Consider the following 27,032-nt stretch of genomic DNA (forward strand, 5'->3'; position numbering starts at 1 on the left):
ATATCGCCATGCGCGGTGCCCGATGATCTGTGCTGCAGGCCTTCGAACGAGGGGCGAGACAAGGCGGCGATAGGTCGCCGAATACTTATCTTTCTGCAAATGATAATCGTAGGTAGCCTTGGCGCAGTGCGACGAGAGATCCTTGTGCTTTGGAAGCTGGGCGTCCCCACAAGAGCGGGAGAGGTTCACTGTTCGTAGGATTAGTGGCGCCTCCACTTTTTGGGTTTGGTTCAGAGCTGACCTTCCACCTTAGGCCGTCGAATGGTCTGGAAGCCGCATGCAAATGTCAGCTGCTGCTACTGGCTTCGTGGGCCAGCATTTTCACTAGTAGCGACTGCTTAAGGGGTTTCAATTGACGTATACCTGGTCAGTGTGCCATCTCCCTAACACTGTCCTGCCGCCCCGCGGAACAACGGGAACGAACCTCAGCACCCCGCACCGTCGTCATATCCATCACCCATTTTCAACCACTCCACGACGCCATGGTATCTGTTTGCGCGACATGTAAAGGTCTCCAGAAGCACCTCCATGGATCGGACAGCGTGCAAGAGAATGGGCCAGATTCCCTCGTTTGGGTCGACACGACGCTGCCAAACCTGAGGTCGAGATCAAGTTCCTGCCGCGCGTGCGCGCTCCTCCTCAATGGCATCCTCCTACACCACGACCGGTTCCCAAACATCAACGAAGACAACGTGAGAGTGAAGGCAGAAACATTCAGGCCAAAGAATGGAAAAGTTCCCCAAGAACATCTTTCCGTCGAGCTCCGATGGAAAGACAACGACGACCATGACGATTGCCACGAGGACGAACATGAACATGCGGCAGGCCATCCAGATTTGAAACTCGAGTTCTTCACCGATGGAGGTATGCCAAACTTTCTTCCGACGTGCTTCAGCTGGTGTAATGATGGTTGCGGTCGTGGAACGGCTACCTACTGCTAGCTCATTCGCTCTGCAGGAACGCGTGGACTGACAACACCGCAGACGGCCAGTCTCCTTTCTCCGCCATTGGGCGCGGAAAACATGTGACAGATAATCCACTACAAAGTACTGGTTTAGCAACAGTGCGAGGCTTGATAAAGACTTGCCTAGAGAACCATGTTACATGCAGTCGCCGAGGTAAACCGACCACACTACCGAAGCGCGTTCTAGATTTACTGTCGCGCGACGACTCCAAGAGCATGCGCTTGCACGAAAGTGAATACATCCAAGACGAGCGAAGATACGAACACGGCGAATACATCGCCCTGAGCCACGTCTGGGGACTGGCCAAAGGGATCCCGAAGACGACTTTGGCAAATCTGCAATCACACAAGAAGAGCATTCCATGGTCAACATTGCCAAGAGCATACCAAGAGGCCGTCTTCCTCACCCGAGCGCTTGGCTTCCGCTGGCTGTTTATCGATAGTCTGTGCCTGATACAAGATGACGTCCAGGAGAAGCTTGAAGACTCGCTCAAGATGGATGAGATCTTCGGCAACGCCTTCTTGACAATTGCGGCGACCTCCGCATCCGACAGCAGTACCCAACCCCTCTTTCCTCCCAAAACACAGCCATTCAAGATCCAAGCAACGGACAACAAAGGCTCGCTACATAAGATCAACGTGCGGGAGCAGCCGACTCATTACAGTTTCAAGGCGCCTTTTGACGGAAATGCTCACATGAACGAGTGGGAGCTACCCTTCAACATGACCGAAGAAGCAAATCTACACACGCCCCTCTTGATTCGCGCATGGCCGTACGCCGAACGCCTACTTTCGCCGAGAGTGCTGCACTTCACCAAGAGCGAGATGATTCTAGAATGCCGAGAAGGCTACCAATGCGAATGCGGGCGTATCGACGACAATACATATGACACGCGGCCATGCGACCAGGTCAAGCAAGAGTTTGGCAGAGTCCTCTACGAAACAGCAAACAGGCCACAACAAGCCAACAGCAACGGAAACATGGGCCACACCCGTATGGACAGCATGACAAACCAACTGGCCTCTACAAACCTCACGAACGGTGCTCAACAAGAGCTCTTACGCAGACGCGAAGAAACACTCCAACTATGGTCCTACATTATAACCGAATACACCGCCCGCCACCTCACCTACGACAGCGACCGCCTGATAGCAATAGCAAGCATCGCCAAAGCCCTCTCTCCAACCCTCCAATCAGGCTACATAGCCGGGCAATGGACCTTCAGCACCCTCGGCCTCCTCTGGTATCCCAACGACAGCTCACGCTGCCGGCGCCCGAAACTAGCCCAAGGACAAAACGTGCCGAGTTGGTCATGGGCCTCCGTCGAAGGCTCCCCCATCTTCTTCGACAACACAAGCGCCATGGACCTCGCGTGCCGCGCTTCCTTCGGTCCAAAAGGCAAGCGTGCAAGTGCCTGGTCACCCATCATGGGCGAGCCCCTCGAACTCTCAGGTGCCATGGCCGCAGAAGTCGTGTTCCACTCGTCTCCACCTTCTTCATCTGCATCGCCAGACGCACCACCCTCGTATACCTTGGCTAAAAACGGCATGACCGTTGACTTTACCCCCGACGTCGTCCCTCCCCGCGGCGAAGACGCGCTGCAAGACGGCGAAACCCTCGTTTGCGTCCTCGTCAGCATGACATTCCGTTCTTCCATAGTAGGTATTGTGCTCAAGTCTTCGTCTTCGGCGGGGAATAACACGTATCGTCGTGTCGGCAGACTGGAATGCTATGAGTGTACGCCTGAGGGGACGGAACAGGAGATGAGTGAGGATGCGGAGGCGCTGTTTGAACACTGGTTCCCTGAGATCCAGGACATGACGCAGTTGGATAATTATCCGCAGAGGACTTTTACTGTTGTTTGAAGTACCTGGGTGTTGTTGGGAGGAGGATGGAACTCGTCATGTGGAGTGAGTGGAGGTGGCTGGGCTTTCGTTCGTGCTTTGTATATTCGATACCCCCTTTGCTACTAGCATCTTGCGGTAGTACTTTCGTTGTTGGTGTTGCGTTGTGGTCGGGACGCGGGAGAAGGTTGGTAGCTGGTGTTTCTACAGTTGCATATATCAGGTATCGACGAAACACATTCCAATTGATTTCGAATGAACATCAATGCGCACAGGCATCTCGAATGTATAACGAGACCTCAGTTCACGAGCTACAATCCATCAATCCACCTTCACCAAATTCACCCTCCAACCAAGTAACTCCACACTCCCAACCTTCCCACTTTCAGCATCTACATGGAACACAAACGTGTCAAGCGGCTCCCCCACATACCTCGCCCAATCCCCATTGTTCCAACTCATACATTCCAGCCCGGCCCACAGTTTCTTCGCCGGCCTGATTTGATCAGGCAGCATCCTCCAATTCTCGCTTTGCGTACCCAGAGAATCTGGATCAGTTGGGTACAACCTCACGCTAAAGTTGTCCAACGGGACATTCTGCTTCATAGCCAAAGCAGCAATGATGTCAGCGCCATTGACGCTCAGCGCCTCGATAGCCAAACCCGGACCCGCCGTCGAAGACAAAACGAGCGTGTCGTTCGAAGACGCCATCTCAAGCACATACCTCCTAGCGTACTTCCTCTCCGCCTGCTGACGTGCTAGCTCATCCGCCCACGGCACCAACGCACTTACAATTATATCCAGCAGCTCAACACTCGAATAACTCGTCTCGCCCCCTGCCGCATTAATCGTGATACTGATATCGTATTCCGGGATCAGCACAAGATAACTCCCATACCCCGGTACACCACCCGATTTCGTATACACATCGATCGCGCGCGGAAACTCGAGCGGAAGGTCGTCGATACGGAAGATCTCCCATGCTACACCGACGTATTGGTGGAGAGACCGGAGGAAGGTGGTGGGCTGCATCCACTTCCTCAATGCTACTTTGCTGAGTAGCTCCCCGTTCTTGAGCGCGTGAAGCAGGGTGAGCAGGTCGTTGGGTGTGGACCACAAACCGCCTGTTGGGTTCAGATTGCCGAAGGGGGCCACGAACCATGAGGCATCTTCAGGGCGGCGGGGTAGGACGGCGGTTCCGTCATCTGAGGGGACGGAGAAGGAGGAGTTTGCCATGCCAACGGGGTCGAGGATGAGCTTTTGGATCACGTCTTCGTAGGTGGTGTTGTGGGCTGCTGAGAGGGCTTTGCCAAGGAGGATGTACCCGATGTTGCTGTACATGGCGCGGGAGGAAGGGGAGTGTGGGGCGTAGACTGGGTTGTTGAACTCGTCGAGGATCTCTTGGGGCGTGCACATTCGGCCACCGGGGATGGGGTCGCAGCCTGGGAGGGTGTTGTTGAGTAGAGGGAGGCCGAGGGCGGTTGCGTTTTGGCCGAATGCTATGTCTGTTGTGTAGCCCTGGGGTAGTGTGTTAGTTCAGTGTGTGGGTGGGGGACTGAAGGAGTGGAGGACGTACGAAGCGACCGAGACCGGAAGTGTGATCGGTTAGGGACCTGATCGTTACATCTCCGTAGTATTCTTCGTTCAGACCAGGAATGAACTTTGTAATCGGATCATCCAAGCCGATCTTGTCTTTACTCAACTCCAGAGCAAGTGCCGTGATCAGCTTGGTTGCACTAGCTATGCGAAGCTTGGTGTCGAAGAGCGACTGATTGACTTCACGGCCAGGGGCTGTGTGCTCATATTGGAAGACCGTGGTGTTGCCGATAGAAGCCTGGACCGCGAACGAAGTGTCTTCCATGAAACTAAAGTTTTGGAATACAGCATCCGGTATGCTGAAGTTGGAGGTATGGGCAGCGATTGATGGTGGTGGGAGAATTGCACCTGGTGGTGGGCATAGGGAGAGCGCGGTAGGGGCTAGCAGGGAGAATACTCCAGCTACCGGAAGTAGCATCTTCGACATGGCTGGTATATGACGGGATCAGTGAAGAGACGATAGTCTTATTGTAACGGAGAACTCTTCGTGAGTATAGAGATAGATTGATGCATCTTGGAGGGTTAGTACTGCCCTTTCTTATACGGAAAGATGAGGCCTCCCAGAAAGACGGTGACACTAGTACATGCACCGCCTACTCCATAGCTTTGATGCTTCTTTTATCTGACTGACGACTCCAGCATGGATCTGCGCAACATTCAACGAGTCTTTACGCCCGGTGGAGATTGTTTTGTTCCTACGGAACGCCTCATGGGAGTTGCTTCATCAGATAGCCTAGCTGAATGACGTTGAAGTCATCTTGATCATAGTCGTAGACGTTTAACCCATGCCAGCACTGTAAGACAGATGCTGTACACAGCAGCTCGCCTATCTTGAAAGACGTACCTGGATGTCGAAAGATGGGGTAGGGCTGTTCACGGGGCTGCGCCTCACACCAACTTTGCTGCTTCTAGCGCCCGCGCTTTGTGGTCTGATTGGCTGACTCGTACATTCTGAGGCATGTTTAAACGAACAATTGGTACGAACGAATCAGAGAAATGACGACTGCTGAGCCGCAGCACATCGTAGTAGATCCTTCGGAGAGTTCCATCAGTGCTGAATGCCTGACGTGTGGGTAACTTGGTGCGAAAATAGATGATCCACGTTCCTCGTAGAATATGCTGGTCGCCCATCTTCTGTGGTGTAACTTTCAGATTACCATATTCGAATCTGACGTTAGCGGTGAATTTTCAGAAGCTTTCGCTTCAGGGCTCTTCGTGGGCATTGATGACTCGACTACTGAGAAGGCAACATCGGTCGTTGTATCCGCCAAATTGATCGACAAGTTGGTGGCGCGAACGGTGATCCCAGATGTTACACAACAACCTTGTCAGTATGGTTCGTGGATGATGAGTGCGGTTAAGGCGAAACGCCTTGAATTTGGGAGCTTTGTGCTGAAGATGATGAGGAGCATGTGCTCGGGAAATTCTGGTACCATTATCAATCCAGCCTCGTGATGCAAATCGATCGTGGAGCGATCAGGTATGCATCTCTGGTAGTTACAATCTGCAATTCCCGCTACAGAGAAGTGGTATCGTTGCTCAGCCCGAATCTATCTATGGCCCTGGGAATCATATGCTGATCGTAAGGAAAACCGACCAAAGGCCCATGAATAGCCACAAATGCAACGCCGTTGATATGCCTGACACCTTGAAGCCCAGAAAGAATAGAGAAGAGAGACTCATAAGAAAACGCCGTGTAAAAGTCGCAAGGAATAGCAACCGACAACAACATCATGCTGGTTTTAGCTAGAGCCCGTACTGCTGTGCATTGGCATGGATGGTGTATGCATCATGCCACTTCCACTTGGCATACTAGTAGGACCTTGTTGTTTCTTCTTTTCTTTCTTGGCCCAGCGCACTGTCGCAGTCAGCATATTATACCCCCTTGCTTCTGGAGTGAACGACTTACATCCGCATGCATTGCACAGCGTCTTCGGCCCATTTGGACCCTTCCGCCATTCGGGCGAATCCAATGTGCCGCAGTCTGTGCAAACGTATTCGTCGGCGATTTTGAGCTTCTTCTTCTTGTCAGAAGAATTTCGGCCATCGCGGTCTAGCGATATTTGTATGCCTGCATCGCCACGGATGAGGTTCGGGCTGGCGTCACCGGTACTTATACCCTGTGAGCGCTCGCCGTCCCTGTACCGGAGGCCGGTCAACATCTCGATTGTTTCTAGATGATTTGCGCCCTCATACCGCATCATCTTATCGTTGATACTATCGGGCTTGCTTGCGGCGAGGGCCTCGTCGAGGTTCTGGCGGGTGAGGGCGGTGTTGGAGATGACTGGCTTGGCTGGCGGCGGCATTTGCGCATAGGACGCGGCATCTGCCTGGCTCATGTTCTGCGTGACATGCGATTCGGAAGGAGTCACCGAGGTGGTGGCGCCTTCCGTCTTCTTTGCCCAGTCGTCCTGCTCGTCCTGCTCCTCCCGCTTGAGCTCGGCTATGCGCTTCATGAGGCGCTCGTTCTCTATCTTGTGTTCGAGGAAGGAGTCGAGGAGGGCGGCGTTCTTGGTCGGGTAGGGGCGCGCCATCATGAAGAAGCCGCGGCAGTTGATGGAGTTCGGCGGCGCAAACGAGTTCTGGTCGCTGCTGAGATGCGGGTGGCCGTGCGACTCGAAGATGATCCATGTGTCGTCGGTTTTGCGGAAGCGGTAGAAGAAGCGGAGAGGGTTTCCGGACGCGATCGACTCGTTGAACTCTTTCACGAAGATGCCAATGTCGTCGGGGTGGATGAACTCGTTGATGAAGCGGCCCATGACATGCGTAGGGTCCCAGCCCGTGAGCGCCTTGCACGAGGGGGAGACATAGAGGACCCTGCCGTCGGGAGTCAGTATGTGCAGCAGGTCGCGCAGCTCTTCCAGCACGCGCTGCGACCAGTTCCGCCGCTTGGTGAACTCGGTCAGGGTGCTGCCAGAGGGGTTCATGTTGGGGGCGCCGAAGCCCGTCGGTAGAGGCCCAGCGCCTGCGCCTGTCATCTGCATGTCGCCCATGGTGCTGCTGGCTGGTAGACTCGCGGCCTGCATCTGTGGATCCGCAAAGGAGAATCCGCCGTTCTGGCCGCCCTCGGCTCCGTCCAGCGACCCCATATCCAGATCCATCGACTGCATGCTATCGTCCATGGGCAGCCCGTTAAACTCCTGGGTCTGGGGGTGCATAGGCATTCCGGCCATCATCTACAATCATGAGACAGGTGTTCAGATTTACTAAGGATGCAGGGCCAGTCAGCGTACCTCAGCACCGCCATTTTGATATTGCGCCATGGCGTCTCAAATGCACGATGCTGCATATGATGTCGTGCAATAAAGCCGCGGATGATAGGCGCGGGCAGCTTCCCCGAGGACGTGATGGGATTTCTATGTTTTGTGCATGCCCATCCGCACTTTAGCATGACGACAACAGTGTTGCGCTTGTGAGCCCAACCCGCACGGCCCTCTTCTGCACGTGATACCGCGCCGCTAGTCAACGCGTCCAGGCTACCGCGCCTGTTTGACAGGCAGCAAACAACACGCTACTATATCAACCCAGCTGCGGGGTGCAATTCCACATCCGCCTGTTCAATTGCACGACAACGAATAGCTGATCCCCATCACCAGAAGCGCAGCCTCACAGACACCAGGGAAAGAGGCAGCGCCGGCAGCGCGAACCGCCATCATGTCGAAAGTCGATCGCCTAATGATCCAGGGCGTTCGCTCTTTCGGTCCAGAAAAAGGAGAGGTCATTCAGTTCACTGCACCCCTCACACTTATCGTCGGCTGGAACGGCTCTGGAAAGACAACCATTATCGAGTCTCTCAAGTATGCGACTACCGGCGAGCTTCCGTCGAGCAGCAAGACTGGAGGCGCTTTCATCCACGACCCATCGCTCCGAAATGAGAAGGATGGTGTGGCGCAGGTCAAGTTGTCCTTCCGCTCTACTTCTGGGGTACGCATGGTCGCCACCCGTAGTATGCAAATCACCGTCAAGAAGACCACGAGGAGCCAGAAGACCCTAGAAGGCTCATTGCTCATGATTAAAGACGGCGAAAAGCATTCCATCTCAACCCGTGTCGCCGAGCTTGATCAGATCATCCCTCAGTATCTCGGTGTATCCAAAGCCATCCTGGAAAACGTCATCTTCTGCCATCAAGAGGATAGTTTGTGGCCCCTGAGCGATGCGACTACCCTCAAAAAGAAGTTTGATGAGATTTTCGAAGCTTTGAAATACACCAAAGCCATCGACAACATCAAGAAGATCCGGAAGGACCGAAACGTCGAACTGGGCCAGCTCAAGATCATCGAGGCCAACGCCAAAGAGGACAAGACGCGCGCAGCGGACAGCGAGAGGCGGCAAGCTAAACTGTTTGACGAGATCGAGACGCTGCGAGAGGACTACAACGACGTCGATAAGAAATGGACTGAGGCGAAGCAGGAGTATGAAGACGCCTACAACCACCAGGCGCGCTTCGTACAGATCGTGGAACAGCTGAAGTCCAAGCGCCAGACGCTAGACATCAACAGGGAAAATGTTGCAGAGCTTCAAGACAGCATCAAGGAGCTGGCTGAGTCGGACGAGGAACTCCAAGACATGCTAGATCAGTACGAAGAGCGCGTCGCGACATACTCCACTCAGGCCAAAGAGTTTCGGAATCAATATCTTGAGCTCAAGAACAACCTCGAAGACAACAGGGACGCTCTTGGAGCGAAGCAAAGCGAGATCGGCAAATACGAGGCGCAGAAGGAGCAGTATGAGCGTCAGGTCCAACATCGCGAGAATTCTATCAAGGAAGCCGCTAAGCGACATGCTGTGCGAGGGTTTGATTACGACATCACCGAGAAGCAGGTGGAAGAGTTCCAGCAGATCCTTAATAAGATGTCTCGCGATCAGAACAAGGTTCTGGGTCGAACTCGGGAGGAGACACAACGCGACCTACGTGAAGCCCAGGATAATCTCAATCAGCTAAAAACACGCAAATCGGGACTTAGTCAGAGCAAGGACTCCGCCCGGAGTCAGATCACGAACAACGACAAACGCATCTCCGATCTCCAGAGGACCATGAACAACATCAAGGCAGATGAGGGCAGCGAAGCCATACTTCAAGACAAGAAGCGAGATGTCGAAAAGCAGCTCCAAAACGCAATCACCGCGGTGAACTCGGAACGCTACGACGAACGCATATCCGAAGCGTCCAACAACGTACGAACACTCGAAGACCAGAAGGAGCGCTTGACGAATGAGTTTGGTGATGCTTCAAAGCAGGCTCGGGAGTCTGCAGCTATCGACGTCAAGCGAGAGGAGCTACAAACCCAGCAGCACAGCTTAGCGACCATGAAGAAGGTTCACAATGAGCGCCTTTCACAGCTGGTGGACTCTGACTGGGACCCCGCCACTTTAGAGACGACTTTCCAGCAGGTGCTGGCAGAGAGGGCAGGCAAGGTCAAGGAGGCTGGGTCTCGCCGCGAGATTGCGCTGACCAAGTTGAACAAAGTCAACTTCCAGATGTCAAGCTTGGAGTCGCAGTTGAAGCAGAATCGTGCCGACCTCCAAAAGTACGAAAAGACCGTGAAAGAATCCATACAGAAGGACGACATCTCCGATTTTGACGAGACTCTGCAAGATCTGGAGTATGTGTACGAGCTAAAGTCTACAGACAAAGCCAAGTTCGAAGCACAGATGGACTACATGAGCAAATGCCTGCAATACGCCGAAAAACACAACATGTGCCGTCTCTGTAAGAGGACTCTTCACGATGACCACGATGAGGACTTTACAACTGCGGGCTTTGTCAGCGGACTCAAGAAAATTATTGCAAAGGCGAAGGAGGATGTGGAGGAAGACAATGTTGATGAAATCATGGCCGAGCTTGAGACTGCTCGCAAGGCCAAACCTAGCTATGAACTAGCGACTCGTCTGCGCGATACCGAACTTCCCGCACTCCAGGCCAACCTCACCAAGCTGACTGCTGAGCGCGACACTCTCAACAAACAGCTCGAAGACCAGGATGCTGTCATCTACGATCTGGAGGCTGCGAAGCAAGAAGTTGTGTCCTTGTCAAAGGAGGTACAGACCATTGTTACCTACTACAGCAGAGCGCAGGAGCTTGAGGCAGAAATCAAAGAGTTAGCACGGAAACAAAAGTCTGCAGGGCTCTCTCGGGGCATCGACGCAATTCAGATCGATCTGCAACGTGTGTCTGATGATAGCCGCAACGCTAGGACCATGCTCGAGCAGCTTACGGCTGCCAGGGACAAGTCACGCAACCAAATCACAACTCTTGAGCTGAGCGTACGTGACATCAACGCGGACCTGAGCAGCGCACAGTCAAAGCTGAAGGAGAAGCGGGATCTCGCCGATCGAGTAGAAGACCTCAAGCAGGAAAATAGCAAGCAACGTGAAGCCCTACGCAGCTTCGACCAGGACATCAGTAACATCGACCCCGAAATCGAGCAAGCGCAGTACAAGTACGACGACATCAACCGCCGTGGCAACGATCGCGTTCAACGCGCTCACGACGAAGCTGCTAGGCTATCCGACACCGTGCGCCAGCTCAACCAGGCGAACGAGGAAATCGATGCTTATATTAGTCGTGGTGGACCACAGCAGCTCGCTTGCACCCATCGAGAGATTGAGAATCTCCAAGGCGAGGTCGCACGTATCGAAACTGAAATGTCCGATCTGACTCGTAAGATCAAAAAGCTTGAAGACACGGTACGCGACACAGAAACGAACAAGCGCTCCATCAGTGAAAACTTGCGCTATCGGAAAGCCAAGCGCTCCCTCGACAGCCTAGAAGTTGAGATCCGAAAGCTAGAAGAGCTCGGTGCTGAGCGTGACAAGGCACATTACGAGCAGCAAGCCGACCACTGGGATCTTCGAGTACGAGATCTCAATCTCAGGAAGGCACAGCTAGAGCGCGACATGAAGAACAAGGATGATCAGCTTACGGATCTCATGACGGAGTATGAGAAGATCTACAAAAAGGCCGCGGAGCAATACCGGGAGGCGCATATCAAGGTTGAGACTACCAAAGCCGCCATCGATGACCTGGGGCGCTATGCTGGCGCTTTAGATAAAGCAATCATGAAATACCACACGCTGAAGATGGAGGAGATTAACACCATTCTCGCCGAGCTGTGGCGCAACGCGTACCAAGGTACGGACGTGGACGCTATCCGTATCGTATCCGATGGCGATGGCAAAGGTAACCGGACATACAACTACCGCGTTGTGATGGTAAAGCAAGACACCGAGATGGACATGCGAGGCCGCTGTTCTGCAGGACAAAAGGTCCTCGCTTCAATCGTCATCCGTCTCGCGCTCGCAGAATGTTTCGGCACAAACTGCGGTCTCATCGCGCTCGACGAACCCACTACAAATCTTGACCAGCAGAACATCAAGGGTCTCGCCGAGTCCTTGTCTCAAATCATCCAGAGCCGCAGGAAGCAAGCCAACTTCCAGCTGCTGGTCATCACCCACGACGAGCAGTTCCTCCGCGAGATGAACTGCGCGGACTACACGGACTCGTACTGGCGCGTCGGTAGAGACGTGAAGCAGGAGAGCTATATCGAGCGCCAGAACATTGCTGAGGTAACTGCACTCCAACCCCTCTTGATGCTCGCGCAGAGCAGGCACTCCCTCTTGAATAGGGTCGGCTTTGAAGATTGAACCGGACAGGTTCTAACATTTGACAGGTTTCTTGATCGAGGTGTCCGTTCTTGACGCGAACGATGATGGCGTTTGGAAGTACGGTATATATTCGCATACTAGGGTGTTCACGGTTTTCGTACATTCGCATCTATGGCTTGTAGGTGTTGATATGGGTATCATAGCGATGGGGTTGGCATGATGGGTGTTGTTTCAGGACCTTAGGTGGATTTATCAGGTATCATGTATCGGGGGCTATCATAAGTATGGAGGCCTCAATGAATTCACTTTCACTAATCTGCATCATACCAAGATGACACATCTCAAGGAAACTAACTCAGTCACAGTGCAATTCCGATGGCCCAGGAGCTCGTAACCATTATGCCATTTCACTTCACAGCGTAACATGCACATTGTCGCCACAGATTGATCTGTCCAACTTTTCCTTCCCTTCCAGATCCCGCGAACCCAATCGACCAACACTTCACACCCTCTTTCCAATGGCCGATTTCGTAGTCCCTCCTTCAACCCCAATCCCAAACCCCAGACCCCTTAACATCGAAAAGATGTCCGTCGAAACCCTCCTCTTCGACCTTCGCCACCACAAGTCCTTCGTCACGCCCCTCACCAATCTTTCAGACCCATACATCCAGTCCATGCAAACAGTCCAAACTTTCACCACCTCCCTCATCCAGTCTCTAGAAGCCAACAACACCGCAGTTGTTGAGCTGGCACAGGATAATACACTGCAAGACCTATACGCGGACTTTCCTTCTTTCTACGAGCAAGAGACGTTCAGGGAGTGGGTGAAAGACGGAACGCTGAAACATCCTCAGCGCCAGACAGAGGCACAGTGTCGATATCTGCGCATTGTAGAACTACAGGCACGCGAGGAACCAGCCATGGAGGTGGGAGAGATTGTAGCAAGCGCCATCACAGCAGGTCAAGAATGGCGCGAAACCGCATACACGCCAGCGAATCTAGTGCAAGACCCAGACGCCTTACACTTCTTCACATGCGCCTCTCGCCGTCTCGAAACAGCCCCTATCCCCCCTGACTCCTCCTCCACCTGTCCAATCTGCACATCCCCCTACGACACCACCACGCACATCCCCAAACAGCTACCTTGCACGCACATCTTCTGCACCCCCTGCCTGCACTCCTGGCTCCAAAAAAGCTCCCAAGGATACACCTGCCCCCTCTGCCGGTCCTGCATCCCCTGTGGCCGCAACCCCTGCACCTACCACCCTATCCCCCAGGAATCCTCCTTACCGATGCCGTTGCCCGAGATCATGGATGTGGTGTTAGTCGACACAATAGGTGGGATGGATGTCCGGGGTGCACAGCTACATGGGATGGCACCGGAGACGTATTGGGTGTTGAGGGAGGAGACGAGGAGGGATAGGGTGGGGTTGAAGGCGGCGAGGGAGGTGCTTGGCTCGGGTGTGCTTGGGGTGATGGGGGAGAATGAGGGGGTTAGGGTGTTTATGGAGGGGGTTGAGAGGGAGGCTGCGGAGAGGATTAGGGGGGATGTGCTACATGCGGTGGCGGGGGTGAGAAGGATAGAGGTGGAGTTGACGTGGTGAAAGACGGATGATATGATGTCCTTTGTTTACATTGGGGTTTGAGGAGATGGTTTATTGGAGGTTTACGAATAAGCCCCCGTCAACTAGCAACTGCGCGCCGTTCACATAGCTACTCAAATCACTGCCGAGGAAGATCGCGGGACCAGCAAGGTCACTCGGCACACCCGTTCTCCCCAGCGGTATCCTACCTTCCATGTACTTCCTCTTCTCCTCGTCTTCAAGATCCTTCTCGTTGAGCTGTGTCTTGATTGTGCCTGGTAGCAGCGCATTGCAGCGTATGCCATGTGTTCCGAGTGCGCACGCGGAGGACTGGATGAGGGATAGTACACCGGCTTTGGTGGGCGTGTAGTGGCCCTGGTATGCGCCGCCGACGAGGGCGCTGATGGAGGATATGCCGATTATGGAGCCGCCCGGAGGGGACTGGGTGGACATTTGCTTTGCGCCGGCTTGGATGGTGTGGAATGCGCCGGTGAGGTTGGTGGTGAGGGTGTTGTTCCAGAGGTCGGGTGTTATCCTGGCAGACGGGTGTTAGTTTTGCACTTGGACAGAGTTGTGGTCAGGGAAAAGGACGTACTCTAAGAACTCCTTGAACTCGCAGATGCCAGCGTTGCTTATCACAACGTCCAATCGTCCCCATCGTTGTACTACGGCATCTACCAACTTCTTGCCTGTCTCGGGGTTTCCTACGTCGCCGGGTACTTCTACTAGTCTCTTCTCGACTTCTTCTTTGCTGGTTTGTAGGTTCGAGGCGGCTTCCTCGACGAGGGTTTGGTACTGGGAGGTGGACTTGTCGTCGCCGAAGTGGTTCACGGCAACGTTTGCGCCGTGTTGGAGATATCCTAGGACGATGGCGCGGCCGATACCAGTGACGCCGCCGGTGATCATCATGGACTTGCCAAACAGCAGCTGAGGGGTTTGCGCCGCTGTCGGCGTGGTGGGCGTCCACAGACTGTTCTTGCGGGCGTGCGACATTGTGCTCGTGGGTATAGAGTGTGGGGTATGATAGATGGGCTATCGCGGTATATGAGGGGCTCAGGGTGGTATGCTTGGAGGTATTGAGTCTCTTGGAAGACGGCGAGGAATAATTTGTCCGATAGCACCGTCTACCCAAGAGAAAGCCATAATATACATGCCGCTATGCGCAATCTGGTTCGGTAGGTGCGATGTATGAGTGAGCCGTGTTCGGTCCACGTGTTCGGGGCATCATCAGCCGAGGCCGAAAGTCTTGGCGATTGCGTCGCGTTCGCCAATCAAACCAGTTGCGCAATTCTCGGAAGCCTCCACCAAATACTGCGATACGAGATCAAGGATGGTGTATTCTTGGGACGACAAAGAGGCGCTATGCTATCAACTCTATGTCGAGGAGCGCAGGAGTCTGGAAGAGGTCATGTCGTACTTTGAGATACGAGGGTTCACCCCAAGGTATGCAAGCGCTGCGCGGGAGAGTACATATGGGTCGCCGTACTCGCTCACCGTCATTTCGCATTCTAGTGTTTGACGAAGATATCCAGACCACTTAACGCTGACCCTGTTACTTCAGCAAGCGCGCCTTCCAGACCCAATTCAAGGTGCGTCACTATCGCACGACTTCCAGCCTCCACTCCGAATCCCCGACTGATCACGTACATAGCGATGGGAGTTCCCCTCGAAGCAGAATCCAGCGTACAAGAACACGGCCCTCGTCGCGCGACTCCAGCAACTATGGGAACAGAACTATACGCAGAAGGACATGGTGGACACGCTACAGGCTGAGGGCTTTCAGATCAACGACCGCGAACTGCTGCGCTTGCGCCTGAGGCTCAAGCTCTTGCTTCGAGAAAGCGTTTCCAGGTCGAAGAAGACAAAGGCTGATGGAGGGAGGATACAAAAGAAGCCGAAGAAGAAGCCTACCAAGGTTGTGCCTGGGAGAGGTCTGATCAACCAGCTTGGTAACGCGATATTGGCAGAGGAATCTATGAGCGACGATGGAAGCGAAGAAGAGATCGCGACTACTCAGGAAGAAGGAGAGGAGGTTGGGACATCTGTGGAAGAGGCGCGACCCATACTCCCCGAACCCGACATCACAGGCTTGAGCGAGGAGGAAGTGCTACGCAAGCAACTGCGCCAACAACAGCTTCAGACCGAGAGTGACGAGAAATGGCGGACACGCAAGCGAAGACGTCGAACACGCGGCTGGGCCGGACTACCAGCCGATGCTCCTGGCGAACCTCCTCGATTCCCTTCCGAAACCACCATCGACGAAGCCAAAGCATACCTCGGTCTGGATAACGATATGTACCGCCAAGTTCGAGAGAGCTTTCTCCAGATCTGCAAGGAACAGGAAGTCACAAAGAAGACCATTGCCGGTCCGGAGAAGTGGGCGCAGATTGTACAACAACTCATTCGAGACGATGTACATTTGGCCCAAGTCTTCCAACAAGAGCCAGAGGTGCTACAGAATGTCGACGCGCTCTTCCGTCCGAAAGGTCAGAGAGCGCTGTCACTTGATGTTATCTGCCTGGACGTTACAAAGCGCTTACGAACGATGGATTCACGCATGACCCTCGCCGACGCAAAGAACCTCCTTGGTCTCAACCCCGAACAGACGCGACACGTCCGGAGCGCCTTTGCTAACAAGCTGAAAGCAGCTCAATTTTCGAACAAGCATGAAGCTGGTGAGGAACGCTGGACGGGTTTGAAGCAAGCGTGGGTCAGCGAGTCCGAGTTCCTGGTGAAGGCGCTCGCACAAGGGGAAGATGATCCAGAATGCGCAAGGAAGTTACGAGCTCTCGAAGTGTTGGCCCGAGACGTGATGAAGAGGCAACAGCAGGAAAAGACCTCCAAAGACCCCAGCAAGAAAAAACAAGTTCATCAAGGACCGGGCCCGGGACCTGCACCGCCTGTCGTCGCTGCACACCCGACGAGTATGGGAAACAAGGGGAGACAACACAGTAGTGGTGGCCGGAAGACAACGACACAGACTACATATACGGCCGCACCATCTCTATCCACAGCTTTAGATCTCCAAATCGACCCATCTCTCCTCCTAGCCGCCAGCGACGCCGCAGTCCTACCCATCCCCTCCTATCCCCCTCAACACCACTACCAGTCCACCCACTACCAACCAGCATCCCAGCACCAGCACCAGCACAACCATCACCACCCCAACCCACACACCCCCTACCAACAACCCTACTACCCCGCCACCCCAACATCTCCCATCCCTACGCCCCTCCCCGTCTACTTCCGCCTCCACGCCCACTCCTCAACCCCCTACCCCACGCGCTCCGTCTGGCTCTCCATCATGCAAACCCCCTCCGTCAACGCACTCCGCGACTTGGCGATGCGCGAACACCCGGGTACTGTTGTGCATAAACTGCAGGGGTTGGTTGTGCATAGAGGGGGGAGGGCGGACAGTGAGGTTGTGGTTGAGGTTACGGATGATGAGGAGTTGGGTGCGTATTTGGGGCTTGTTAGGAGGAAGGGAGGGGAGGAAGGGGCGGGTGCTCAGGGAAAGGCGGCGTTTTTAGTGCTGTTGGGGATGGGTGGGGAGGGGGGAGGGGGGTTTGCGTAGGGGGGTGGATGGGGAGGAAGGTTTTGTGAGGTAGATGTTAATTGGCATCTATACCGCGTGGCTCTTGTTCCAATCGTGTATCTTATGCCTTTGGGCTTCTCCAATAACATTGAATTGATTTGTGGGTGTACGTATATAAGTAATATCAGCATACGCTAGACTGACAAGATTGGAATCTTTCTCGGTATATTTTACTGCTGCACCGCACTACTATCGTGCTATGACGCGATTGCGTCCATCGACTTTACAATATGCTCAACAAACACTGTAACTTCTGCCGCGTAGGTCAAGGGGCAGTGGAAGAAGGGTACTATCTCCTCTCGGACCCAAAGAGCGTGTTTCCAAGATTGTACATGTAGAGCTAAGACGGGGTTCAGAAAGTTGAGAGCTTCGAAATGTTGGCTTTGACTTCTTTGGTAGGGTTCTGGTGTCGCTCTAGGTAAGTACGTAGTCCTTTCTATGGCTATCTCCTCTTACCTCACCTTTCGGGCCGAAGGTACAAGAGACGAAGACGATAGGTTAGTAGACTGGCCTCTCGTGCAATCATGGGGAAGTTAGATCTGGATCGAGGGACTCCCACCCAGGCTTCATCTTCATCGTAAATGCTTTTTCGGTTAACGCGTCCATCTCGTCTCCGCCTTGCTCCACTCATTCCATTCGTTATCCAGACAAGCAACAGCGAGTGGTACGGAGAACTTGACCGCGATATCAGCAACGGGTATGGTACCCATCCGCTCATGTTGGAGTCTTGGTCGTCCTCACTTGCCAGGGTCCATGGGATTCTATCGCTTCGGATAGCTCCGAAAAAGCAAACATAATCCCGTGCAGCAGTGCCAGCTGACGGGAAAAAGCATTTCCGGCGCTGTCTCTTGTGGCTTGCAGACGCACAGGGAATTCCTTTGTCCGTTCCATCTTCGACTGCTGGTATCCCATCCTTCGCTTAGCCGGCACCCTGAGATCTGCTTGAGAGGCAGCCTCGGCCCAGTCGCTTGGCTGCCCAGGTCGATCGAGAGACGATCTGGTCTCTTGATGCAAGTCACCGGTTCGTACATCCCGATAGCTGGTCTAGGGACGTCAAACACGGCCGACTGTTGTTGATGCGGTCCGATTTAAGTCCTTTCCTCGCACTCACGCTGTTGTTTTGAGGGTGTGAAGGCATACGAGCCTTGTGCGACGGCGGTTCTGAACTCCATGTCCACTTATGTCCGTCAAATGCCTCGTCCCGATCGGTGTCGTTTTGCGGAACCGCGCTATGAATCTCATTCCCGGTCGGCCTCTTGCTCCGGACTCCAATCCCTAAACGTCTCATTAACGAACGATGTGACCACGAGCTGACGCAGGTTGCGACAATTTCCTGGCTGAGTGGCCAGCGAGCTTATGCGTCGGAGGAAATAGGCAGAGTACTGCTGTGGTGGAACGCCGTGGTGGAACGAGAAAAGATGGGTGCTGAGGACCATGGTCGAAGCGGGCGAACGCTGTGTTGACTTATCCATCTGCGGGCTGGTTCATAGATCAAGACGCTCTTGACCGTGCAATCAGCTTCGAATCCTGGGGGAGATCCAATCGCATCTTACTCGGCTCACACTGCCTCACAGATAACATGGGCCTGGTGGGTGGCGCTTGCACCACCCCGCATCTCATAGCCTAATCACTCAGCTGGTCAAAGGCGATTACGGGCGTGAATTTCCGGATGTTGCAACTTTCCGTGCATGCGTCCCTCTGTGGTCTGATGAGTAAAAGTCTCGGGTTCGAAAGACTCAGTATCTGTCCGTAGAATTGTTCCAGACCGATGACTGGTAAGATCGCCTACCGCGTCTATCCTGTCAGCTGGGTAGGGCGGTTCGAGGCGTTTTGAGGCGTACGGATACGGGTAGCAGCAGGATCGTTTGGCTGCCGCTGTCGTGTCCACACCAGGAAGCCAAGAAACGTGGGCTATTGCCGGTGAAGTCGTGTAACCATGTCGCAGTGGACCACACCCGTCTGTGATTACGCGGACTCAATTCGATTATTTTGACTGGTTGTCCTCTTCAGTGTGGTTCTTTCGATAGAGCGCAATAATACGCTAGTTTGAACGGCATCTCAGGGCTGACATGATAACAGTGAGTCTCGTGCCACATTCCTATTTAGATCGGCACCGACGTACTTACCAATCTTTCTCTTGCGTTGTATCGACTTGCCGTTTAAGTATTTCAGCAGGCAAAATTCTGTATGCGAACCAGGGTAGCCGAAACGCAGTCCTCGGCCTGCAATGCAGGTCAAGCAAGGGATTATGATGGCGTGCATGCGGCAAGGCGCAGGCCTAGGGTACGCACAGCATCTGAAGTTCGTGCATGCTACACATCTTAACAGAATTGTGTGGGCCATTTGGATGGCTCGAACATCCCCGTACGTGTGCACTGCGCGGTTGTACCTGGAACCATGAACTGCGCAAGTGCTTCCAGGTGCATTCCGATGGAAGGATTCCGTGTTCATACGATCGGCAGATCTCGAAATTGGTTATTCTCGGATGGTCCATACCGCGTTACATGGTGTTGCAGGACAACGCAGTATCGGAGATACAGTCAAGCGATACCCCTAGGGTTTGTAGGATGTTATGCGTGGAGACCTATCGCCAAGGTCTTTACGCAACTGTGCTGCACCCTCCCCAGAGATAGAAGGAAGTCTATTGCATGGCTGTTTAGTGTAGATATGAGATGTTGCACTCTGATTGATGATCCGCAAGACAGTATCGAAATGCCTAATCTTGATCAGTGCAATTTTAATGCTGGGATAGCATACATGTTTGCCAGTCCTTGTCTCATGGCCGAAAGCAGGATTGTCCTATCAAGTATGCTTATCGTCACAAGATTGTCGGCGCCACGAGCGGGTAACGCCTACACAGGTCTGCGGTCGGCTTTTCTGTCTGCGTGAAATTTGCAGTGGATCAGTTGACGCGAATGAGAGAGGGTGTAATCCGATAGACGTTCCTTGCACGTGCTGTGGTGAGCGTCCACTCTGGTGTACCGTGGCTTATGCACGACATCAGAGATCGACCGAGGTCCTGTTAGACGACCGCTCGCTTCACTTGGCAGTCTTGTATATTTTGACGTGATGGAAGTGTCCGTGGAAGCTATTGGTACTCGTCCCGTGGCAGCGAGTGGCTTGGTTGTCAACACATGCGCTTGGAGGGGTATGCCTTGTTGGAATGTCAGCAAAGATGACTGTAGATGCCAAAGACTAGAAACTCGAGGTCTTTGTTCTACCTTCCTTCCGGAGGATCAGCTTATGCAGCTAAATAATTTTCACACCGTTCGCGAAGGGCCGTGGCTATGCACAAGGACATAAGCTATCTGGGCGGGTTTGGGACCAGGTGTCTGCAGCCGCATACAGTGCAGAATATGGATAAGGACATCGTTATAGCCCCCAATCCTAGTCGGATTATAGTGGCCTCCAATCTCCGGCAGTGCGGGATATGTTCCACGTAATATGACGCGTCCAACAGTGCCGCAGCTGGAAGCCTGCAAAGAATGTTCAGCGACATACCCATGGGCGGATTTCCGCGCCGCACAACTGTGTCGCACGACCCCTTTGACTGTGCCGCCGTCCGAGCAGTATTACTGTTCAAAGTACGAGATACGTAGTGACGTGTGAGGGCCTGCAGAGGTGGCTCGGCTAGAGGTGGTGTGAGTGTGTGGGGAACACCTGGTCGAGAGCGCTTCGGGACTGGCGATCAGCATGATTGATTAGCGCGTACTTAGCGTCCTCCAGGGACTCGCATGACCCTGGCCCCCGCGCGGAAGGTCAAGCATCGTACGAGACTGTAGCCACACTTGATACACTGTTAAGTTTAGCATACACCCGTACGCTTGACTGAACGCGTCGTTGAGTGCAGGAGGGCTGTGGATCATGTGTTGGCGAGTACGATAGGGCATTCATGTGCACAGGTGACTGATCGGCGCTAGTCTCTCGGTCGATCTCAAGCTGTTGTAGCTTCAGGCAAGCAACCACCACCACCACTTGACCCGCCTCGATCCGTTACCAGCCCACTTCTTTCGCCTTTGCTGTCTTACCATACTGCTTTGGTAGCACGCTTACGTCTTTCAATGGAGTGAGTCCCAAAGCACGCAAGACGCTCGCACTTGCGTGTGCCTTTTCAGGTCGGTTTCCTGGGTCGGTTGCGCCCCTCTCCGACCCAGAGGCAATGGCGGTTCCCCAAAACACTCCTTGCATGGCAATCCCACAACACTATCATCATCCAGCTGAGTGCGGCAGGTATCGCCGATGAGAATTGTGCACTAAGACCATAGGAACGGCTTGGCTGAACATACCATTCAAGAGACACCGAGACAACGACGGTGCCCGTGAAAACCGATGGCCGAGCTGAATCAATGATTACATTATCCAAGGAAACACCAAGATCTCACTTCGGGTCACTCTCGTTTACGGTGCACATCGTGAGCTGGGCAAGAGCAAGCCCGGTCTTTGGGAAGGTCATCTGGACGTCTTTTGTTGAGAGGATGCAACTCCAGCAAGAAAAGCCTCAGACGATTCAAGACTTCAAACTTTACTTGTGTAGTCAGCTGCGACATCTTCTGGCGAAGACACCCTACGCTTTGTCCCTGGACCCAAGCTCCGGGTGAGTGGAAGGCATCAGGGCCATCACCAGCCTTGTCCAGCAGTTGATGAACTCTCGACAGTGTACCAAGTAAGAAACATACCCAATCTTGGGTCAAATGGGTCAACCATAGCTGAGGATAGCTTTGCCTTGAGGCTGGTGTAAGCCCACGCTCAAATTACGATCTCATGTCCACTTTTGCCGAAGAGTTCATCAATTCACCTTACTTTATCAACACTGAACGTCGACCCTTCGATTGACGTCTTTGTACTACCTTCAAGTTGACTAGAGAAAAGCTGTGCGACGGCTACAGGGTGCTAGTCAACTTTCACAGGTCTTCGCCTGAACACTAGCGGAATGTATCTCGGATTTTGGCCGCTCCATCAGGCAGTCGAGCACCTTACCACGACTTTCACTGATTAGACCCATGACAGGTTTGTCTAACATAGAGCTGCCATGACGCCTCGTACGTCGTGCTGATAGCGCCCCTCGTCGAACATTACGGATCTGTCATCGCTCCAGTCACACTGGAATGTGTTTCTCGGATGCAGGAGATCTCGACAGCGAAAGTCCACCTGGTAGGTCTTGATAGTAGTTGAGGCTCAATGGCGCTGGACCCTGCTTCGTCTGTGGCGCAGGAGCGCTTAACATGAGGTACATTCGTGTATGGCTCTGGCTTTCGCGAGGAACCGGCAAGCGATCCGCAATATGTGGAGGATCCTCTCTGCCCGTGTCTCTGATTAATGACGCAATAACCGAGACCATTCTGACAGCTGTCACCTGGTATCCGTGGGGTGTGATTTTCGCCTTGCGATGTGGCATGATGATCCACCAAGATCAATGCTCTTTTCCGCCTATAGTACAACCATTACTAACATTGGGCATCATCATGCTTAACTCACATACAAGGTCAAGGATATAAGATACGCAGTCTACATCTGCTCATCTGAAAGCCGGATGTAGACGTTAACGGGACCGAAAGGGAGGGCTTCATGCAGGGAAGCGCCAGCAGCCATGACCCATCTTTCGTTCGATCGCTCGCATGCTGGACGCCCACCCACCTTCGTAAATTACATGCAGTATGCAGCAGCAAGCCGTTTACATGGTTGACAGTCAGGTAATTGGATGCGCGTATGGCTTCCCGCGGCCCGACGACTGGATCTGCATAAGCATGGTATAAACCCCGTCTCTGCAGCGTTCTACACGACGTTTGAGTTTGGAGGCATGCGTACCCGGACCTTGTACGTCTTCATCCGGTGCAGGTACCTTTCCAACATTCTGGTCCAGCGGGACAAAGACAATAATTACAGTCAACCTGAAGCAAGGTAGCAGGAAGTCCAGGCAATTCGCTACTGTATACGGCAATGTCTCCGACGAAAAAGCCATCGGTCGACGTACGACCAATACAGGCTACTAGTGTCTAGAGGGACGGAGCACGCCAACAATATGGACCGGCGAGGCACATGGCATTGTTGCTCTAGTAGCGACAGACCGTGGCGACCCGTCGCTGTTGCAGGTGCTCGGCTACAGAGAATGGGCAATCGAGTAAATTAAGTGAACAGCCCCGGAATTTTTCCCGTTGGTCAGCGGCAGCGACACAACAACGAGGGCTATCGCAGCATGAGTGTGGATGAGTGGTAATAAGTAATTAGCCGTGCCGGAAGCATGTACGAACGGAAGATGGAGACGCCAGCCCTGCCGCCAAAGGGTAACGAAGCGCCTATCGTCGCTATTGCGCCACGCTTGGTAAGGTCCGCTTGCAGCGGCTAGTGCATGGGACTCTAAGACGAGAGAGTGGGCAATTCAGGCCTAGAGCCATTGATCTCAGATGGTCTGGCGCCAAGCGGGGTCACATATTGACCAGGACCCATCGATCATCAGCCGCATCGTTCATAGCCCGCGCGTCGGCTCCGTATCGACGAGCTGGCGGCGTCAGGAGGACCAGTGGGCGATGGCAAAGGCATGTCAAGATTCGCCGTAGTGGATGGCGCGATGAGGTGAGAGTAGTGGGGAGGCGTGTTGTCTCGTGCCCCAACGGCACCAGCACCGGAGCGACCGCGGGGCGGTTACAATGAGGGCCCTTGTCAGCAATGCACCACGATGCAGTCGATCCCTGAAAGCGCTGCAGCTAGGGTGGCTAGGAATATGCGAGCGATTCAACGGCTGGCGGGATCCAAGCATGACGCTCGAGCTCAGTGGGCGCATTCGCTATTCCCGACTCGTACACACCCTGGTCACTACTGGAATTTCGCAACTACCTCATGCTCCAGCCATGTTCACACTACCCCAAAGTCTGCTAAGGGAATCTCATGCAGCTTAAACAGCGCCGGGAGCGAAAGATGTCCTCGCCGCCCTAGCCCGCTCGCAAGCATCTGTTTAAATACCTGTCACTTCCGCTGCTTCCCCGATGCAAGCGGCTTTTCACTCCCACCATTCGATGTGATCTTCGTTTACCGTCCACCGTCGTAGTTCACGTTCCGCACTACCACACTCGTTGGCCGTCACCATGTTCTCTTTCCCATTAGCCTTGTTCCCCAATTGGAGTTGGTTTTGTATCTTTTTGGCTCTCTTGTAAGTCTACCATGGCTGCCACTGCCAGCCTTCCCCGCACTTTGGACGACACTGACTCGGTACCACAGTTTGTTTCGATATGTCAGACTGTGGGTGAACCTGGCGAGCAACTGGACGTACACACCCATGAAGCCTGTCGACGACCCTACCATCACATCAAAGGACATGACTGTCATCATCCCAACAGTTGCTGAAAACCTGCAACAACTAAAAGAGACGGTTCAAAGCGCATACCGTCTCGAGCCATTAAGCCTCCTCCTCGTCACACCCGACTCGCGAGTAAAGCGCGTGTACCAGATGGTAGAAGAGCTGGGCAGCCCTAAGATCATTCAAGTTCTATCCGTCAGCCAGGCCAACAAGCGTCGACAGCTATGCCGAGCCATTCCCGAGGTCGAGACCAAGATCACGCTTCTACTTGACGACGATGTATGGTTACCGGAGAAGTTTACCAAATGGATTCTTGCTCCTTTCGAAGACCCATCTGTCGGAGGTGTTGGAACTAACCAGCAAATCCGCCGCTTCAACCGCTCCAGCATCTGGGAGTTCCTGGGTGCCATCTATCTGGTGAGGAGGAACTTTGACTGCACTGCCTGCAACTGGATCGACGGTGGCCTACCATGCTTATCTGGACGCGCCGTTGCCTATCGATCCGAGATCCTACAAGACCCCAATTTTACCTACGGCTTCACGCACGAGACATGGGGCAGCGATCACTTCCTCAACGCCGACGACGACAACTTCATCACGCGATGGCTGTTCTCACACAACTGGAAGATCCAAATGCAAAACCACCGCGAATGCGAAGTCGAGACGACCCTTGAGGACGATTCGAAATATCTTCGTCAATGTCTGCGATGGGTCCGCTCCAACTGGAGGAGCAATCTGACTAGCCTGACGGAGGGTTACATGTGGATGGTGAGTGCCGCTAGTTTCCAATATTTGCACAGATTTCGCGTTGTTGGACGCCCGCCAAGCCAGCCCCTCTTTTGACTTCGCCGATTCGCGCTACCTTTGCTAATCCTTGTGCAATAGAACTACCCATGGTCCCTCTACGCCGTCTTCCAAACCACGCTTACGCAATGGGCCTTCCTCCTCGATTGCGCCCTCTTCGTCTCGGTCTACCTCGCGCTGGCGGAGGCAGGATACTACGCAGCAGAGGACGACAAGCAAGCCCATGAGCAGGACTGGCAGCGCAACCTTTTCTGGGCGCTGTTCCTCGCGCATTGGGTCTTCGCGAAGACGATCAAGCTAATTCCCCATTTGTTAAGAAACCCGGGCGACGTCCGCTTCGTCCCGGTCTCGATTCTTTTCGGCTATTTCCACAACCTGATCAAGCTCTACGGCTGCATCACCGTGACAGAGGTATGTCATGAATCATTCATCGCGCTCTTTTCAACCTTGCTGACGGCTTGCTATCAGACCACATGGGGTACTCGCGAGGGTGCAGATGCCGACGACAACATCAGGATGTTGCCCATCCCGCCGATGGCGACAATTACCCCTCCCCTGACGCCTCCACCAGGCGGACGCGTGCTTCGCGAGCGAGGCGCCGGTTTTCCGATGATGAATTAGACGACGATTTTTCCCTTTCTGGCCAGCATTCCAGGCCCCGGCCGCGCGTTTTTTGGATGCATTAATGTTAGACGCATGTCAGTTTGAAGCATAGCATCTACCAGTACACGCATGGTAGAGCCGCGCTGTGTTGTTTCCTACTATTGAGCGTGGCAGCTCTCGGATACCAAAATGGGCCCGGTTGGATGCAAGGTGTTCAAGGAGTTTACGGCCATGGTCGAATTTGCAGCGTCTTTCCACGCGCCGTGTTGGTGAATACCCAACCATGTAGTCTACGCAAAAGTCACAACAAATGACAATGATGATGACCGTTATTACAGTCGCTCTGTTTGGTGCCTTCCTCCACTCTCAACGTCGCAGCTCGCTCCTGCCGTCCCCCGAGGCGCGTAGTCAGCCGCGACTGCTCTGGCTCCACGTCTCACAATTGTGCAACCGCGGCACAAAAACTCTATCCCAACATCACAGCTGTTTCCCGAGCAACACACGACCCCCTGGTCAGCCGTCTTAGGCGTCCTACCCGCGCTGCACGGCCTACAAGTAGCGCGAACCATCACCCGCATCGAGGACATCGCCTGCTTCATCGTTTACGGCAAAGATGTGGGAGTCTGGGCCGCCTCGAGACAAATAGCGGCACGTTATCTGAGACGGGCGCACTACGAAGAGGATAGGTAGGCAATACTCCCGAACGAACCACTCAAAGGCGGCAGGTGCGAAGGGCAGGCACCTAGGTACCCCTCGGTTTACGGGATAAGGGAATTGAAGAACCCACTCCCCAAGTCTCGGAACTACCTCGTATCTCCGCTTTCGGCCATGGCCCGCAGCATCGTTTAATCTGTGGCTTTGCGCAATGTCACTCTCGCAGCTGGCCTTCACCCACGCCAAATCCGCCCTTCGTCCACTGCTGCAGAGTATTCCGTCCAGCATCGGCTGCAGTAAGCCCTGGGGGCCAGCGTTGTTCTGGCACTTTCGACTCCCCTATCGCGATCCGATGGCGCTGAAAAGTCGATGGCGTCCACAGGTCTTCCCACCAACGAAGCTGCCCACTCAAGCGGGCCTGCATGCTGCACGTCCTAGCTGAAGCTTCAAGGAAACCATGCCGGCGCCGAACTTCTCATGCACACTTGCATC

At 53.8% G+C, this 27,032-nt stretch overlaps 8 protein-coding genes across 8 annotated transcripts; 5 read left to right on the top strand and 3 right to left on the bottom strand.

Annotated features, from left to right (window-relative positions):
* Positions 1–1,180: 1,180 nt before the first annotated feature.
* J4E86_005053 (uncharacterized protein) lies at positions 1,181–2,830 on the top strand (the record flags this gene model as incomplete). The annotated part of the gene is made up of 1 exon (XM_051445589.1): positions 1,181–2,830. One exon carries the CDS (start codon positions 1,181–1,183, stop codon positions 2,828–2,830), a length of 1,650 nt encoding a protein of 549 aa, XP_051303686.1.
* Positions 2,831–3,267: 437 nt separating this feature from the next.
* Positions 3,268–4,832, bottom strand: J4E86_005054 (uncharacterized protein; the record flags this gene model as incomplete). Its single annotated transcript, XM_051445590.1, has 4 exons — positions 3,268–3,357; positions 3,383–3,556; positions 3,602–4,327; positions 4,386–4,832. 4 exons carry the CDS (start codon positions 4,830–4,832, stop codon positions 3,268–3,270), a joined length of 1,437 nt encoding a protein of 478 aa, XP_051303687.1.
* Positions 4,833–6,147: 1,315 nt separating this feature from the next.
* Positions 6,148–7,668, bottom strand: J4E86_005055 (uncharacterized protein; the record flags this gene model as incomplete). The annotated part of the gene is made up of 3 exons (XM_051445591.1): positions 6,148–6,263; positions 6,315–7,581; positions 7,639–7,668. The coding sequence occupies 3 exons, from the start codon at positions 7,666–7,668 to the stop codon at positions 6,148–6,150; spliced, it is 1,413 nt and encodes a 470-aa protein (XP_051303688.1).
* Positions 7,669–8,059: 391 nt separating this feature from the next.
* On the top strand, positions 8,060–12,049 carry J4E86_005056 (uncharacterized protein; the record flags this gene model as incomplete). Its single annotated transcript, XM_051445592.1, has 1 exon — positions 8,060–12,049. The coding sequence occupies one exon, from the start codon at positions 8,060–8,062 to the stop codon at positions 12,047–12,049; it is 3,990 nt and encodes a 1,329-aa protein (XP_051303689.1).
* A 545-nt stretch (positions 12,050–12,594) lies between these two features.
* J4E86_005057 (uncharacterized protein) lies at positions 12,595–13,012 on the top strand (the record flags this gene model as incomplete). Its single annotated transcript, XM_051445593.1, has 2 exons — positions 12,595–12,936; positions 12,968–13,012. The coding sequence occupies 2 exons, from the start codon at positions 12,595–12,597 to the stop codon at positions 13,010–13,012; spliced, it is 387 nt and encodes a 128-aa protein (XP_051303690.1).
* A 653-nt stretch (positions 13,013–13,665) lies between these two features.
* DHG2 (L-rhamnose-1-dehydrogenase) lies at positions 13,666–14,586 on the bottom strand (the record flags this gene model as incomplete). The annotated part of the gene is made up of 2 exons (XM_051445594.1): positions 13,666–14,128; positions 14,189–14,586. The coding sequence occupies 2 exons, from the start codon at positions 14,584–14,586 to the stop codon at positions 13,666–13,668; spliced, it is 861 nt and encodes a 286-aa protein (XP_051303691.1).
* Positions 14,587–14,923: 337 nt separating this feature from the next.
* J4E86_005059 (uncharacterized protein) lies at positions 14,924–17,167 on the top strand (the record flags this gene model as incomplete). The annotated part of the gene is made up of 3 exons (XM_051445595.1): positions 14,924–15,036; positions 15,155–15,182; positions 15,245–17,167. The coding sequence occupies 3 exons, from the start codon at positions 14,924–14,926 to the stop codon at positions 17,165–17,167; spliced, it is 2,064 nt and encodes a 687-aa protein (XP_051303692.1).
* Positions 17,168–24,458: 7,291 nt separating this feature from the next.
* On the top strand, positions 24,459–25,904 carry J4E86_005060 (uncharacterized protein; the record flags this gene model as incomplete). Its single annotated transcript, XM_051445596.1, has 3 exons — positions 24,459–25,247; positions 25,365–25,694; positions 25,752–25,904. 3 exons carry the CDS (start codon positions 24,459–24,461, stop codon positions 25,902–25,904), a joined length of 1,272 nt encoding a protein of 423 aa, XP_051303693.1.
* Between the last annotated feature and the right edge of the window lie 1,128 nt (positions 25,905–27,032).

Source organism: Alternaria arbusti (assembly GCF_024043155.1).
Source record: "Alternaria arbusti strain BMP 1465 chromosome Unknown scaffold_5, whole genome shotgun sequence".
Classification (NCBI taxonomy): domain Eukaryota; kingdom Fungi; phylum Ascomycota; class Dothideomycetes; order Pleosporales; family Pleosporaceae; genus Alternaria; species Alternaria arbusti.